This window comes from Columba livia, chromosome 12 (genome assembly GCF_036013475.1).
Source record: "Columba livia isolate bColLiv1 breed racing homer chromosome 12, bColLiv1.pat.W.v2, whole genome shotgun sequence".
Lineage (NCBI taxonomy): Eukaryota > Metazoa > Chordata > Aves > Columbiformes > Columbidae > Columba > Columba livia.
In genome coordinates this window covers 2,236,140-2,253,418 of record NC_088613.1, presented here as the reverse complement: position 1 = coordinate 2,253,418, position 17,279 = coordinate 2,236,140, and the positions used below count along the sequence as shown (strand labels likewise).

Genomic DNA, 17,279 nt, shown 5'->3' with positions numbered 1-17,279 from the left:
ACTTTTCCTAGGTTCTACTTGTTTGTTGGAAATTACAATAATAAATTAGTCATGTTATAGCAACTAGAACTGGTTTAGTCACCCTCGGTCTCCCATCAGAAAGCTAATCTATATGGCTAACATATACTGCTTGTGTACATACTGTTCTTGTATGTCACAGACCAACTACTCTGAAGTTCTGTTTTTCCATGCGTGTACCTGGTACACAGTTACACAAACACCCAAGCTAATAGCACAGTTTACCACAAGGCTGGTTACAACCATGGTATTATAAATCAAAAGTAACACCTATTGCTTTTTATACAACAGGTGCATAGGTCATCCATAGAAAGACGGGAATACTGTTATCATTAAACTGTTGGTGACAGCATGCAGATCTACTTCTGCATTTTCAAATACTGGATTTCTTAGTTTTCACTCTGCTCAGATGGTATTTTCCACAGCCATTAGACATAGGCTGTGGCCATATTAAGAGATCAGAATGAAACATGGCAGAATCTCTAAAATTAAGGGAGGCCACACCTCCATTTGACAGCTGAAACTGGGCTGAGAATAATTCCACCAGGACGGCATCACCTCTCTGAAAGGCAGCAATTTCCTCCCCGTAAAACTCCTCTGTGGAAACCAGTGTTTATTCTGGGTGCTTGTCCCCACAAAGTATTTTGGGGAGATGAGCAGCCCACTTGACAGATAAGGAATTCTAGGGAGAGATGCTTTAGTCAAGGTCACACAATGAGTCGCTGCTGAGGCTGCCCCTGCAGTTCAGTGGCTCACACACTCACATCCATTGTCTTTTATTAAAGGCAGAAGCCTTGTGGATATTTCTGTAGTCACCAAACCAGCCAGGGCATCTGCTTGCAGGAAAACATCAAGGAACGGGGAAGAGCAACTCCCCTCCTGCAAGTGAGTAATTGGGATATACCAGTCCAAACAAAGAGTGGAATATCTGGATTGCTCAGGGCAGAGAAAAGCGGGGTGGCTGTGGGTGTCCTCTGTGCAGCCCACTGTGCCTGCACCCCCAGCAGAGGTTGCCATGGGCAAGGAGGCAGGACTGGCCGTGCAGCAGTTTCATGCTGGGGCCCTGCTGACACTCCCTGGGAAAGGCAGCAGCCCGGGGCAGCCTGCGGCACAGGGGCAGCTCAGCCCCACAGGAGCAAGCCTGCCCCACGTCACCCCCTTCAGGCACAGGACTGCTTTTTGACTCGTCCTTCATCCCACAGTCCCAGTGCTGCCCAGCGGAACAGGCACATCAACACCCTCTGGCCACAGGGATAAACTCAGAGCTGGCACGCAGGGGATGCCTGCCCACGCTGCCCCACAGACCTACCGCAGCAACCCGCCCCAGCACACAGCTCCTGCAGAAACACTCCCTAAATACACCCCCTTACACACACAGCCGATGTGAACACCTCAATACACCACCCTTCCATACAGACCCTGCATGAACCATATTCAGACACAGCATGTGAACTCCCAACGCCCCCTCCACACACATCACTATGCAAGAACCCCCCTTTGCACACACAGCCCAATACCCCTCCACACACCCCTGAGCACAAATCCCAGCACATGCCCTGTGCGTGAACCCCCTCAAGGAATCCCAACACCTTGTCACACCTTCCCCCGGAAAGGAATAAAACCCTAAATTTCACCAAGGGCAACCCACCCAAAACACCCTTCTCCACACACACACGGCATTCGTTAACTGCCCCGTCTAAACACACTGTGAACTCCCAACACACCCCTCCACGCACTACCCACCTTAAGAACCCCTAACACCCTGCCCCCCCATACCCACACTGCTTGCACCCCAGCACCCCACTCCACACACACACACAGCCCCGACCACACCCCTGTGCACCCATCAAAACACCCCCATTTACAGAATGCATAAAGCTCTCCCACCCCTATTACACACACACTGCACGAGCCCCCCATCACGCCTCACTTTTACATTCATACCAATCCACCCCAATGGGAAACCCACATCCATCCTCAGCCACCCCCTGCACCCACCGGGGAACCCTCCCAGCCCGGACAAACGTGGGGACACCCCCAGACAACCCCCCGAGCGATGGACACAGCCATGTTGAGCCAAGGGTAAGACACACCCCTCTGGCTCCACATCTGCACCCGAGCGAGTGTGCTGGGGCCAGCCCGGGGTGTCAGCCCCTGCGCCGCCACCCTCTCCCGCACCGCTCTGGTGGGGAAGGCGAACAGGAGGTTCAGCACAGAGGGGCAGAAACACCGCCCGGGGAAATGTGACCTTAACGGCAGAGCCGAGTGGTGCAGCCCCCTCCCACCCCGCCTCCTCACTGCACCAGACAGCGATGCTAATTACCTTCCTCCAGCTCATCCATGCTCCCAATCTTCCGCGACCCATCGATGGTGTAAATGTAACGGACTCCCTGAGGCAGATTAATGTTGTCAGACAGGGATCGGGTCAGGTCAGCCAGGAGAGCATCAAAACTTCGGAAGCGGTCAGAGGACACGGCGTATACAATCCCCTTGAAGTAGCGGTCCCCGTTGCGATAGAAACGCACCTTCTTGGCTTTCTTTTCATTACTCAGTGCCTGTAAGGTCCTGGTTCTGTAGAAGCTACAGTGAGCACTGTGAGTGGGGCTGGGCAGCCCGTTCATACGTGAGCCTCGCATGTTTCTGGACGCCTTGTCTCTTTCGTCAAAGTGTCCAAAATCAAGTTCCATAGTTTGGTGAACCCTAAAGATCTGAAGCTGAGCAGGAGGGAGATGGGGAGAGAAGGAGTGCAGGTTAGAGCAGAGCTACAACCCAGAGAGAAAAATGACACTAATACGAGAGCTGTATGTGGAGCAGGACAGATGTATTTGGGAAGCTCCCCCTCCTCTGACCCACATTTCTATCGATTTGGGGGACTGAGGGTAGGAGGGGTCCTCGCATTTTGAAAAGGATCCAACCACTGGGGGCAGGGAACATGTTTCTAGAGAGCTGTCTGCTCCTGCACCTGGGAGTTTTCAAAGTGCAGTAAATTGGGATTTGAGGCCAAAGGAATACATTGCAATCACAACTCAGCCCCCAAAAACTCGTCCAAACACCAGTTGGCAATGAATTAAACCTCTGAGCCTTGTGAGGTCTCCTTTGGTAACAGAAAACAAGGAGATCCCAGTAAGTCAGCCCTTCAATCTGCCGAATCACGGAAGCAACCAGAGCATCTGAATGTTTAACATTAGAATAAACTGGCATTTATGAAAGAATGGTCACAGGGGAATAAGCAGTTTCTTTGTGACAGCCTGTTCAATAAGGGTTAGCAATGAGATCCAGCCCACCCTTCCCCCTATCCGCAGCCCCCTCCTAGCCCATCAATCAATTCCCAGGACCAGCCTCCATCTCTAAGAAGAAATGACTGCAAAGAAAAAAAAATCTGTCATTGAAACGAGGCTCCGATAAGATCTTTTCAGCCCGAGTCTCCTCTGAATTGCATTTCTGCTGCCGTTTAATGAGGAGGAGAAAATAAAGGGGCTATTTCCACCCCGCTTCCAGCCTTAAGTGATTTAATTGCTGGAAGTGCCCCTGCCCAAGGGACACGCCGCCCCTGCTCCTCACCTTTCATTGTTCTGAGCACGGGGGGCTCCCAGCGCCAGGGACTAGCACAGAAAAGCTGAGACCGGAGCTGACACCCAGCAAGCGGGAATCTCTGCGTGTGTCTAGTTTATGCTCAAGAATAACCTTCCTCCCGCACCAAACCCTAACACAAAAGGAGGAGGAACCCCCAAGCCTGCAACAGAAAAACCCTTCCGCTCGCCCAGCACAACCAGGAACATGCAACTCATGTTACGTTGCTTGCATGTTAAAACAGGGCAGAAAGGGGATTTACACCAGCACTTGGCAGTCAGGTATAAATCTAGGAAAAGCTGTTGCTATCTCCCCCCCACGCTCCTTACATCTGCCAGAACGAAGCTCCTTGCCTGTGTTTTACAATGTCAACGTGACCTGTGCCAAGAAAAATCATCGTCCCCAGTCTGCAATAAAGCAGGTGACAATGCAGGCAACGTGCACAGGAACACCCCAAGTTGTGAACATTTTCCCCACGGTGCCAGTTGGGGTGTATTCAGTCTGGTGTCATGCAGTGAACAATGAAACATCCCCGCAACTTCGGGAGTGAAGCAGAGGATGCAGAGGGTTTTGATTTTAAAATGAACTGCAGATGCTGTAAGGTACTAAGAGAAAGATTCCTCCTTTCTATCTGACATCTGTTACTTTTCTGCATGCAAGTCACTCAAAAAAGCTCTACTCACCGGTTTTCAGTGCGCAGGGTGGAGATGCTGAGAGAAAGAAAACCAGGCTCACTCTGCCTTTGTTGTCTGAGCTCCAAGCAAGAAATTCCTGCCAGGGTGGATGAGACGCCTCCTAGGTCCTAGTGCCTTGTTCGATCCCTCCACGGTAACTTTGCCTCAGTGGTTTTTACTCTCGTCATCAGGCATCTGCTTGTAGTCTTCTCTGTATTTGAGAAGGAAAAAAAAGAAGTGTGTCATTCCAGCTCTGGATATGTTAACAGATAGGTAAAGAAAAAGTTTAAAGGGGCAAATTTTGAGGTGATGCTCTGAAGGATGCAAATTTCCCCTTGGTTCTAGCTGCACTGAGAATGCGTCTGTCCCCAATCAAAAAAAAAAGGCATAATCTGACTGATGCACCAATATTATAGGATTACTAGTACAGGGAGGTCACGGCTGCAGTCCTGCAGTGAGCTACAATGCTGGCACAAGACTCCTGTGCAATAGGAAAGCAACTAAGAAAAGAGCTGAGCAGTGGAACTGGGCACAGCCCTGCTCCTGTACTGGTTTTACACGGCATTCATGGTTTACACTGGCAAGCAGGAAGGGAGAATTCGCTTGGTGGTTCTGCATGCGGTACCCCTGAATAGTTTTTCTGCATTAACACTGGACACAAGCCAAAGCCAGAGCTCTGAATCCCAGTTCATTCAAATCCCCAAAGGGTTCAGGATGGAGTCATGCAATGCAAGCTTAACCCAACAGATCCAAGCTGGCTCATATCCCAAACTAGAAGTTTATTTTCTGATTCCACTGCATGAGGACTCAACTATTACAGAATCGGACTGGGGTCTTTCATTTTGACAGCAAAATCTTTCACCTGCTCTGTGGCTGGAGATATCCACCCTGCAGTTAGAAGAGCAGCACCACTAACCCTGCTCCTAACCCCACCGGTGCCGGTCCCAACCTTCTTTTAGAAAAGAACAAGATTTGGAAGCGCGAGGGTCTTTCCATCTGTAGAAGGAAATCTTTCCTAACAACACTGTCTGTTTTGAATGAAAACATCAGATTTGGTCATTTTGGCACACCACCGCAGTATCACATTTACACAGAAAAAGTTAGTATTTATTCCAGCTTTGTCTGCCTTGTACATAATAGCCCAGGCAGCACTAACACAAACCCACTGAGCTTGTCTTTGTTTGCCAGCAACTTTCACACATGACATTTGTAAAGTTTCTTATTCACTAAAACTGTCCTTTTACTCAAAGGCTCCTGTGCATCCTCCACTAAAACTGCTCACTGGTCCCTTATGTGCTTGGCGGAATCACTAGAGATGAGACCACAGAGCTGCTCTCCCTCCTTGGCAATTAGCAATCGAGGGTAGGTCTCTGGATGCAGATGCAAAAGGTAGGTAGGACTTCTTCTCCTTCCCATTAGATCCCATTCCAAATTCAGTAATACCTGGCCATTCACCACCCTGTGCTTAACCTGTCCAGGATTAACAATTCTTCCCCATACCACAATACTGCTGTAAATTTATTCATACTTAAAAATGCGCCAAAGATACAAAAAATTATGCATCTGTTAAGTACAGTAACAGCAAGAAAGAGAAAAAGAAACCAAGTTGAGTCTTTAGTGGTGCACAGAGCTTTGATAGAGAAGAGGCAGACTGTTTGGGATGATGTCAAAGGACCTGGACACTACCCCACGGTAACCTGGCAGGATGATGTAAACCCATGTAGTCACTAGAATTGTACAATAACTTATTCATCTCCCGGGTTTGACTTGTATGGAGTTCTGAGGATGGCAAGGGGTCTCAAACAGCATAAACAGGTGGCTTTTGACTTCTTTCCACATCTGAGACCATACCTGCTGGTGAGAAGATGAAGCGTGTCTATATTAACGCATCTGCTGAGGACACTGCGAGCAGCTTTTCAGAGCATGGACACTTCCTTTTAAAAGCAGAATTACTCCAACAAGAGACCTGATATTTGTTCCTGACTGAAGGATAAGGTTTCTATAGCCAGTGATGGTAATGTTCATCTTGGGTAAAACCTCAAGCTATTCCTAAAAGGTGCCCAAATCACCCTTAGTACAGTTGTCATCCTTAAATCCTGCCACAAGACAAGGATCTCAGCAGCCAGAGCATCAGACATGAAGAGCGCTGGAGCCAGATTGATTTCCCATGTTCTCCAGGGAATTGCACCATATTTGCTTCTCTTCAAATGCGAACAGGATCACCTTCTACCGCAGACACTGCCTGGGCTGTGCAATAAGGCACAGAAATAAAGAGCTCTTTCTTGCTGAATGTGAGCGCCTGCTCCTGACTTCACTTCTGTGGCTCAGGCACAAGAACTTCACTGGCCTTAAGGAGTTAAAGCTAGTCAAAACCTATTGACATCAGAAGAGACTCACCCCCCGAGACACCGTAATCTAAAGCGTTTTAGGCAACATGAGTGATTGAGAATTGGAAAGAAAACTCTTCCCATCAATTTCATCAAGAAAAGATAAATTTAGCTCTTCAGATTAAATTATCTGCTTTAAATCAGGTGAATCATCTTTCCTCCAGGAAGCTAACATTTAGACTTTTGTCTGTGTAACTAAATCTGTATGAATACATGTTTGTTGACATTGCCGAGCAACTGTGATACCCTGGAAAGGGTTAGACTTCAGTTAAAAGGGATCTTGTGACTACTTTGTGCTAACTGCTTCACATAGACGTAGAAAATCCAGTTTGCAGCATCATTAGAGTTGCCATCTTAAGTACTCTCCATGTCAATGCCTGGTTGCTTTGTTATACATCATCCCAACTTGTATAAAAAATTACATCTGATAGCACAGCATATTCTCTCGTCAGGATGTAAGTCGGGGTGATAAGTAGCCAAGGTTTGGCTGCACCACAGATGTGAATTCTGGAAAAATTTAAAACAAGCGATCACTGCTTTTGAAGGAACTCTTGGATCAACATTTTCAAGTCAGTCTGTTTAGATGCATATGCTTAGTTATAGTTCTTATTTTAAACCCTGTTCTTCTGGACTGCTTTGAAAATATTATCCCTGATCACTGCTTTCAGAGCTTTGCTTGATGTGAACTTACCTGCCAAAACCCTCTGAAATGACAAACTACTATTTCAGAGCTCTGCGAAGTGTGTCAAGGTGCTCAGAACTGAAAGCCCATAAAACCAATGGCTCAGTCTTGACCCTACAGAGCAACAGGCTTTAAACCTGAATCTTCAGAAGAACTGTTCATCGAAGAGTTATCCTATATCAGACTATAGAGTTAAGTCTCTCCTACATAACACTATGAGCTAATAAGCAATGGGGACTTGGCAGACTTTCACCATATAGCATTTGTTTCCTCTGGAGATTTATTTTTACAGGGACCACACACATCTGAAAGTCTTTTAAATACCAATGCTAGTGAGCCAAAGTCAGCTCAGCTGCTGGGGAGGGAAGGGTGGAGGACACCTCCATAGCACAGCTTCACCACTTCAAGCCTCGTACACGTGTGCAGAGGCTGTTCAGACCTTGAAGACAGAGAGCTGGACCTTTCTACAGCCTAAAGCCCTGGAAACCCCAGGGAGGAGCAGGGACAATTTTTCAGTGTGGGAAGGAGGAGGGGGTGGAAGCAGAAGCTGTGTTCCAAGGCCACCTCCAGCAAGCAGCCCGTGTGAGGGTCCCTACCGGTGCTCCACAGCACCAGTATCTCTTGGGCGAGACCTGTCACTCCTCCAGACCCCAGAGGCTGCGCTGCCTTAGTGCATTTGTGCTGTGGTCCCACACCCTTGGCAGATGCCCTCTACCCCTCTACCCCAGCAGATGACTTTGGTTTCAGACAAGCTCCTGCTGAAATCTGGGAGAAAGAGGCCTTTGCGTCCTCCGAGGGACCAACAGGAAGCAGGCTGCAAATGGAAAGGCCATTTTCTCTGCTAATAAGCCCTTTGTAAGTATCTGGAAACAACACAGCTCATAATGAGTTATTCAATGAATTCACTCAAGGCATCCAGATACAAGAAAACATTAACACTAATACACACACACACACCAGTCATCCAAATGAAAAATACCTTTTGCACTAGACTGCTTCTGGCTCCATCCCCTCCCTACTACAAGCAAACCACCACAATCAATAAATCATTCCCAACTGAAAACAAATTCCCTGACAGCAGTAAAAACGAAGCTCCCTCACCCCAACACACACCCCAGGAGGTCTTGGGTGAATCCTGGCAGCCCCAGTGAGTTCCACCAGCCAGATTCTGGTGGCAGCTCAGTGGCAGCGTTTTCCCTTAGCAGCAATTTGCAAAGCCTGCAGAAAGCCATGGAAACGTCTGCCATGTGCATTGCCAGTACCGTGGGGGACACGCAGAACCTCACAGAGGTTGTCAGCACATTTTTGCTGACCAAATTATGCATGATATATGGTCTGCAAGTCCCAGCCAAGGTCATGACAAATGAAACCACAAGAAATCCAGATTTCTCCTTTCTCTGAGGCTGTCCATGGGCTGCATCACAGTAGTTAGGACACTCAAGACGAAGAAATTAATAGTTTCTTGATAATTTCGTTTTATACAGTAATTCTACCTGAATACATGATTGCCAGCCTCTCTCAAAATGCCTGCTGAATGTAACATTGGTTTGAAAGACTTCCCTGATGGAATATTAAATGAAGGAAAGGAAAAGCCCATCAAAGCCATCATGGGGGAATCATGTCACATTCAAGTTGAAAATGCAAGATGTTTCCTTTCAAACATAGATCCTGTCTGTCACTCTGAAGGCAGTGACAGTGAAGTCACTGGGGAAGATATCCAAACAGCCCATCTTATAAACTCCAAAAATGGCCTATTGTTGTAATTTGAGTCGTTTTCCACAAGAGACTTCCCACTCAGTACACTCAGTCTTCCCAGACCAAGCCCAATAGAGGCTGCAGAATTGGCCATATAAGTGTCCTAGGCAAACACCTTCTCGTTTTCAAATAGTGAATGCATGTGAGCTACAAAACTAACACTTCAAACAAAAGACAAAAAGATACCTTCAGTGGCCTTAGGAGACATTAAGAGCTTTTGAACTGATATCCAGCATGACATAGAACAAAGACTAGAGGTCATAAGGCAGCAAATTACACCAACCTGGAGTTCTCACAGTCTAAGCCTCCTTTTGCATTTTAATATTACAAGCATTTGTCAGGTCAATGCACCCCAACATGTTGCTGTGGATAATCCTGATTCAGGCCCACGCTGTCTTTGGAAGTGGCAGAAGGGTCACGCTGGCACAGCCTGTGCTTGTGCCAACACATCTGGCCTCTGGCAGCAGAGCCCGGGTGCTGGAAAACTCCCAGGGGAGCTGTACGGCTCTACGGAAACCTGACTCTTGGCAGGAGATGAGTAATCAGTATCTAAAGTGTAGATTCTGGCTGAGCTCAGCTGTAATGTAGAAGCTTTGAGCTGTCAGCTACATAGTAGGAGTAATTGTCGTTCAGCTTGCTCACCTCCTTCTACCAGCAGAAACAGCTGAGAGAGAGAGGCGGCTCAAAGGTTTTGATGCTCTCCAGGAAGGAGGAGAGCAGAGCGGGGAAAGAGTGCTTTGGTACTGGTATTTTATTGTTTGCAGGGGATGGTTCAAAACTGTTTTATCCTAAAAATTCACAGAGAACAGAAAAAGACAGCACCCCGTGGACTATAACCACAGTCCTCTCCCCCATTAGCGTCAGCTAAACTACAAAGGCAAGGGCCCTCCTGCAGCAATGGGCTTCAGCCCCCAGAGCTCTGTGTACATCGTTAAGTCCTGGCAGAATGTCACCATCCCACCTTTATACCATGGGATAACGGCATATTATTATATAATTGCTACAGCCACTAGTTTTGTCCATCTCCCGCTTTATTCTAGCCACCAGAGAAAGGCAGATCAGCTCACTGCAACCCCACTAGAGAAACAGGGTACAGCCATAAATACTATAATAACAGGACATTGTTTTGTTCTTTGTACCCATGAAGTGCTTTACTGCTCTGAGCTAAAGTTTTATTCTGTTTCCAATTAGAAATCCAAACTGCTTGTTGGATTAGGTGACTTCCACTCACTAGGCAACCCAACAAATATTTTCAGTTTGATCCTTACAGTTATTAACCCTGAACACACATGGAGCACTCTGCTCAAATAGCACTTCAGAATAATTCAAGGTCCACACCACAATGTGAATTGCCTTTGCATGTCTCCGGGACACAGTCATGACTTCTTTCATTGTGGTCACCCTGCAACAATCCAGCCCTCAGCACTGCTGACTAGCTCAAACCTCCAGTTTGTGGGCTAAATCTGTAGATATAACCCTGAAGGAGAATTATGAAAGGCAGCAGTCATCTCACTTTTAGCCCACACAAGCCCAGTCATCTCCAGGCTAGCCATGCCAGAGATCCTCGCATTCTCTTCTTTATGGCACTCTTCCCTCACTTCACTTTGGGATATCTATTTTAGTCCTCTTTCCTTGTCTCTTCCATAGATGTGTGAAAGGAAGACCTGCAGAGAGACATCGTGTACATCCTGCGTGGCTAATCACAGTTCACATGCACACACACCACTCTCAGGTGCAGTAACACCAGCCGGCTCCCTCCGAGGTTGACAGATGCGACAGGGGATATTTGTGAGGCACAGATGATGCACAAGTTCAGTGCACAAAGGGCACCTCCACTGCACCCTGCAAAGCAGCACAGAGCTGCAGAGTGCCCATGGAGCTGGGGTGCTGGCCAGCAATCGCACTGAGGATCCCTGCAATCCATTCATGCCGTCTGCCACCTTTGTGCCATAGGTGTCTGTAAGACACCAACGATGCCACCCTGTGGTAAAACTGAGCATCAGGAGAGGAAAGCCTGTGGAGGTGCTGATCTGTTCTGAGTGACTTCTGCTCATGACTGTGCTGTTGGGTCCCTAGAAAGCAGAGGAAGGACACGGGGACAACAAGCTGTCAGCATGCTCTAGGGGCAGTGGGCCATGGGATCCCAAGGCAGGACCTGCAGGTACAACAGCTAGGCCATCTTTTTGATGAACTGCTAGGGCAAGAAAGAAAGAAGTCACCTCTCCTCCCACCCCCTTGGCATGGCAGCAAGAAGCTGAGAAAAGAGATACATTTAGTATATAATGATAATGGATTTAGTTCAAATGAACTGATAGCCTTGTCCTTCAAGATTGTCTTCACAATCCGACTCCTATCTCCTGGTTACTCTTCCTACAAGTTTCACCATAAATGTATTTGGCTTGTGTGGCCAGGTCTTGGTAGCAGATGGTGGTGCAGAGGTGCCTTCTGTGAGAAGCTGCCAGAAGCTTTCCCCATGTCCAACAGAGCAAACGCCAGCTGGCCCCAGGACAGAGCTGCTGCTAGCCAAAGCTGAGCCCATCAGTGATGGTGGTAGCACCTGTGGGATAACAGTTTAAAAAGAGGGAATAAACTAGAGGAACAAAAGGCAGGACAGGAGTGAAAGTGTGAGAGGAACAACTCTGCAGACAGCAAGGTCAGTGCAGAAGGAGGGGCACCGGAGCAGAGGTTCCCCTCAGCCACGGTACAGCCCATGGTGGGGCTGGCTGCCGCTGCAGCCAGGGAGCTCAGTGCTGGAGCAGAGATCCACCTCCAGCCAAGGTCAAGCCACCACAACAGACCAAGCACACGCTTCCAAGAGCCTAACAACAAGGCAAACTGAAATCTTAGCAAGTTCGCCCGAACCCATGAGCTTTGAGTCTCTCTCCAATCATCCAGAATGGATAGTCAGGCCTGGACCACTGCTGCTTGACAATGATGCAGATAGATTTATACACACCTTTCAGTTTGCATATTGGGATTTACCATCCTGCAAGTGGAAAAGGAACACAGACATACTCTGGTTTTCATCTTACAGGGTCATCAAAGGCAGAATGGCTCTTGCTTAAACGATACAACTTATCTTTTGAGCTATTTCTAGTGAAAACAAGCTCCAGAGATGGAGTTTTAGCTTAGTCAATATTGCATAGAAATATTAGCTGTAATGTGACTTATTTGTTTCCAGACAGGCCACGTGAAGGCTTTGCAGAAGCTAATTATTGTTTTGTTTCATGTGGCCCATTGAGTGATGACAGCAATAAACCGTTTCAAACCAGAACAAACACTAGGAACAGGCTCCCTACACAACAGCACAGCTTTCTTCCCTTTAATGCAAGCTCTGCTAAGCCAGTGCAGACAACTGGTTGAAGGACTTAAACACTTGAAGGAAATAAGTTATGAGGCACTTTCACATCAGGCTTGCTTGACCCCCTTTTGTAGGCGTCCTTTTTGCTACCCCCAGCAGGAAGCAGTTATATGCAGTGCCAGCAGATGGCAACCCAATATGAGTTTCTAACAGCTGTTGAAGCCATGCAGGCCAGCAGCCAAAAACACGCATGGGCAGCCAAAAGCATCCGCTTTCCTGTCTCAGCCAAGCAGCAAGAGGATCAGAGAAGTTCTGTGTCACTGCAGTCAAATTTGTGAAGGATCTCAGAGGCTAAAGAGAACATCTGGGCATTTTAGACTCTAGTCAGCCACTCTGCAGCAGTGACACCTCTGTGGTATTGCCTGAACAACCCATTTTGATAGCCTTTAACTCATCCCATAAAATTCTTACTAGTTTCTCAATGCTAACACATAGGAAGTTCACACCACACGCATGTGGTCACTGACTGCAGTGACTTAGCAGTGCCAGAGTCTCCCTTTTTACTCCCAAACCTTTGCTGAAGATTAGATGTGAATGGCTTCCTTTAAGCAGCGCTGTCCAAAGTACAGCTTTGAATTCACACAGCATAAAACCACATGCACACAGCCAACTCCTACAGGTGCCCATGCTCAGGATTTCCTCTTGGCTGGCCCTGGGAGGACTACTTTATGCTGTGAATTGCTGTTCAGGCACATTTCCCTCTTCCTTCAAAAACTCTGGGTATTAGGCAGTTAAGGTTTACATGCAGAAGAATATTTTCAGTATTGCTTTAAGCATTTGGATTTTCAAAGGCTGCAAGGTAGCAGGTCTGATGTTCCCTGCAGAGTTACTGCCTCTTAGGAAGGAGCAATGCTTGCCCACAGCCACAGGACCAGGGTGCCCAGGGACTTGGCAGAATCCAGAGGACTGAAGCAAGAGCACAAATCCAGACAACCCACATGCTTTTCATCCATGTTTCTGTCATTAGCTCAGCTCTGCACTGAAAAAGAGCCCAGCTCAAGATGCCTGCTTGCTGACTATGCCTTACCAGCCTGGCCTACACAGAGCGCATAAGGAACATCTGTTCAAGAAGACAGTCCGCTCTATTCTTCAGCCTGTGCTTCTGCACTTAAAGTGGAGAATTTAGCTCTGACACTGTGAAGCCTGCTCAGCCTTCCCAGCACTTGAACAAACCCCAAACCCAGGCACATGCTTCACCAACATGAGTTTTCTCGAAAAGGGATGAAAAATGGAAAAATATCCCTACACAGGGTGGTAATTATCAGGACAAACACATACAGAAGGACTACATGAAACAACCGTTGAAGTCATTAAAGGGGATACAAGCGAGCTGCCTAGTAAAGGGGAAGACTACAACAACATCTAGCTGATTAGTAGGGTAGGAGACAAGAAGTCCCATTCTTTGAACTACCGATGAAGCTGATGCTTTTAATTAGGATGTGGAATTGCTGTATCAGATGGCTGCTCACCCAGGATAGAGAATAGCAGTAGTTTATGTTAATTTATGTTGGTTGAAATGCTAGCAATTTTAGGAGACATTAATATTAATAAGCAGTGCCTGTCTGAAATCTAAACCTCAGCTCCTATAAATCTATTTCTAATCCACTGCAGGATTTAGTAGGCTGTGGATGTCAGGTGTGTCACTGCACACACCAGATTTGTTACAGACCAGGGTTGTGTGAGGTCGGGGCGTCCCAGAGCAGGAGTGAGCCCACGCTGGGACAGGGAAGGATGCAGCTCACCAGCTGCGTGATGGGGAAGGTGGCACATCTGTGTCACTGCTACAGTGACAGGAATGAGACAAGTCTCAGGACTTGTTAATACAAAGCAATTACTCACAGTTTTGGCTTTGCTACTCCCTACCAAAATTCTACTCTCCAGTCTAGCCACAATCCAGCTGAATACAGACATGCCAGAAGTGGCATGATTTTCTAGACCCTCCCCATGCACTGACCTTTCCTCATGCTTCCACTGACTTTCCCACAAGTAAGAACTGGCTCCATGGTCAGAAAGCTTTTTCCCTGTGACTGGCCCAAACCGGCATCAGCCACAGCAGAAGCAGAGTATTCACTGGTTTGGTTGCCCTATTGTAAAGTTTCTGGTGCTTGCAAAGTGTCCATAGGGTACACAATGGGATTGATGAGCAAAATCATGACATATAAGACCTAAAGCCATGAATCCAAGGAAGTAAGATTTATAGAGCACTGAAACAAGGAACACAGTGTGAGCAAAGCAATACCATTTCAAACAGCTATCAGTAAGTTACTCATAAGTTCAGAGAGGCTGCATTGCATGGGCTGGCAAAAGAGCTTTTGGTTCCTTTATGTTCTGCACACTGACTGGAAAGAATAGCCATGTGGTGGATAAAACTAAGGGTGAGCGGTCCTGAAGTAAGAGTCATCATCAGACTAACACCAGCAAGGAGGAGAGGTGCTACTACACCTTTGTTAGAAAACAGCCTGCTCCATGCCTCAGTGAGCAAGTCCTGGAGCAGATTCAAAGTAACGTTGCAGAAAGATGTCTTAACTAGCAGGGAAAACATCCTTCAGAAATTAAGCAGGCAATAGCACATTCCAGTATAACTATTCCCTGCTGTAAATAGCATTGGATTTGTTTCCGAAATAACCAGCTCGTTACCCCAGCCGGTGTGAGATGCAGCAATGCCAGCCATCTGGAGCGCAAGCTGGGCTGTTGCCAGCGTAGCTCTGATGCTGTGGATGGGGCGGAGAGCGCAGGGGAGATGGAGCAATAAGCACATGTACAGCATAGACACAAGGGAGAAGGAATGTGTAAGACACAGAAGGAATGTGTAAGAAAAAAACCTGAGGAAGAGAGAGCTAGGCTTAAAGATCCTATAGTTGATGTCTAAGAGCAAGTAGATATTGGAAGCAAGATTATGTCCAGTCTGCTAGCATGAAGACAGGGGGAAAGTGAGCAAGATTAGGAAAAAAAAAGAGAAGCATTCAGGAAAGCACTTAAGCCACTGCATTGAATCAGGGTTCCCTGAGCAGCGCAAACACCATATCCCAAACACCAGAACGACAGCAGGTGTTCACAACACAATTCTCTGCCATGCTTGCAGGCACAAAGCTCTTGCCCTTGCCCAGAGGGCCCAGGTCTGCCACACTTAGTGCAGAGATTTCCCTCAGCCATCACTCGGTGTCTTTGGCACAAGCCAGCACACAGGCTTTCCTTGCCTTCTTCTGATGCCATAGTACAAAAAGCACCCAGGTGAAACCCCATCTTTTGCACAGTCCATAGCAGTTTTTTCTTTTGAGATCAAACCCCAGAACTATGACTATGTACTCAGCCAGAAAAAGCTGTTGTCCAGCCACACACAGACACTTTGTAGGAACACAGGTACAAAAAACCCCCACACAAACTACAACTTCCTCCCTTTTCCTCTCACCAAACCACAAAATCCAAACAAGCCCAAAAAACCCAACCAAAACACTATTTACCACATAGAGAAAAAGGCCTCAAAGTACCAAAACCTGGTGACTTCAACATATGCAAAAGCAACCACCAGAGCTTATAGAGCAACTTACCCTCTAGTAAGGGTTTACATACCCTTTAAATAGAGGCTTACTGGCAAGGATTGGCTCAAAGCAAAGGCCAGGTGTGGCCATTCAGAGCACTTAAAGGCAATGGGATAGGATAGTTTCCTTATTCTTTTCCTAGTACTTATTGATCCTAGTAAGGTAACACTGGTAGAGAAATTGCAAGACTTAACAGTCTGTAAGTTTTGCAGTAGTCTGCTATACAAGAGGCTTATTTTCCTTTTTGCTATTCTGGATTCTTAAAGTCTGAGATCTTTGTGTTGCAAGGCTTTACAGTCAAAATCTGAATATAGAAGTCAGGGCAGCTGTGTTTGCCTTCTGTTGATGTGAGGACATCAATCAGCCTATGGCACTCTCCTCTTGAAGTCAAATTCCCTAGACAGCGTCTCCCACTACTTTGCCTCCCCCATTTTTCCTCCCTTGTTCCCTCAGGCTCCTTAAAGAAAATTGTTCTACTGTTTAAACCGCATGTGAGAGTCATGCCTGTATAGATCTAATGAGACATAGCCATGCTACAGAGCTGGGGTCCCTTTCTCTGGACGCAGGGAAGGACAAAGCTTTCCCTGTAGAGGATACGCAAGCTGTTTTTTAGGCGAAACATGACAAAGTTTTGCCCTTTTCCCTCAAAATGTACTAGTTTGGGCTGATTCTAGGGAGACAATGTTGTATCACCAGACAGTCAGGAGGCCAACAGCTAACACTGATTTAGGAAGCAAGGTCAGGTGAGAGTTCATCCAGTTTGGTTCCTCACAGACATGGCAAGACAGCTGCTCTTACAGCTGCTGTAAAACCTGAGTAGTAACACTTGGGCAATAATCTACCCCCAGGTTGTCTGTCAGCCCCAGACAGCTGATGGTCGCTCTATGCTGTAGAGTTTTGGTAGTTGCTGATGCTGCAACAGGACCCTTTAATGTCAGCTACTTTTGGGGTCTTGATGTTTATTATAGTAGCACTCTGTGCTGAAGAGTCTCAGTGATCCTGCGCTGTCAGCTACGTACTGGCTTGGCCTTGCACCACTTCATGCTGCTAAAGCATTGTGGGTGCACATCAGGAGCAGGGTAAACCACGTAAGTGCTAAGTTAAACCCTATGACTTCGGACACAGACAAACAGAAAGGCATTTAAATGGGCTCCTGTTGTACTATTTTAAATGCCTCATCCTCTCTGGCACACTGACTCTCTTCAGATTTGCAGCAGAAGGCAAGGACGCTTCAGCAGGAACTGAAAATGGTGCTCAGGTCACTAGGAATATATAAAGGTATTTCAATCTATT

The 17,279-nt window shown here is 47.1% G+C and overlaps 1 protein-coding gene across 7 annotated transcripts in view; it reads right to left on the bottom strand.

Annotated features, from left to right (window-relative positions):
• Positions 1 to 17,279, bottom strand: part of DCX (doublecortin) — a 118,069-nt gene that overhangs the window by 69,722 nt on the left and 31,068 nt on the right. For 2 of the 7 annotated variants that reach the window (XM_065077262.1, XM_065077263.1), the window contains exons 1-2: positions 3,580 to 3,727; positions 2,342 to 2,732 (exon numbers count right to left, since the gene is read on the bottom strand). In XM_065077262.1, the coding sequence (XP_064933334.1) occupies positions 2,342 to 2,705 (364 nt within the window). In that variant the 5' untranslated portion in view covers positions 2,706 to 2,732; positions 3,580 to 3,727. Of the gene's footprint in view, positions 1 to 2,341; positions 2,733 to 3,579; positions 3,728 to 4,271; positions 4,723 to 17,279 lie in introns of those variants that run through there. The other 5 variants (XM_021300303.2, XM_021300310.2, XM_013370193.3 and 2 more) reach the window with 5 other exon arrangements.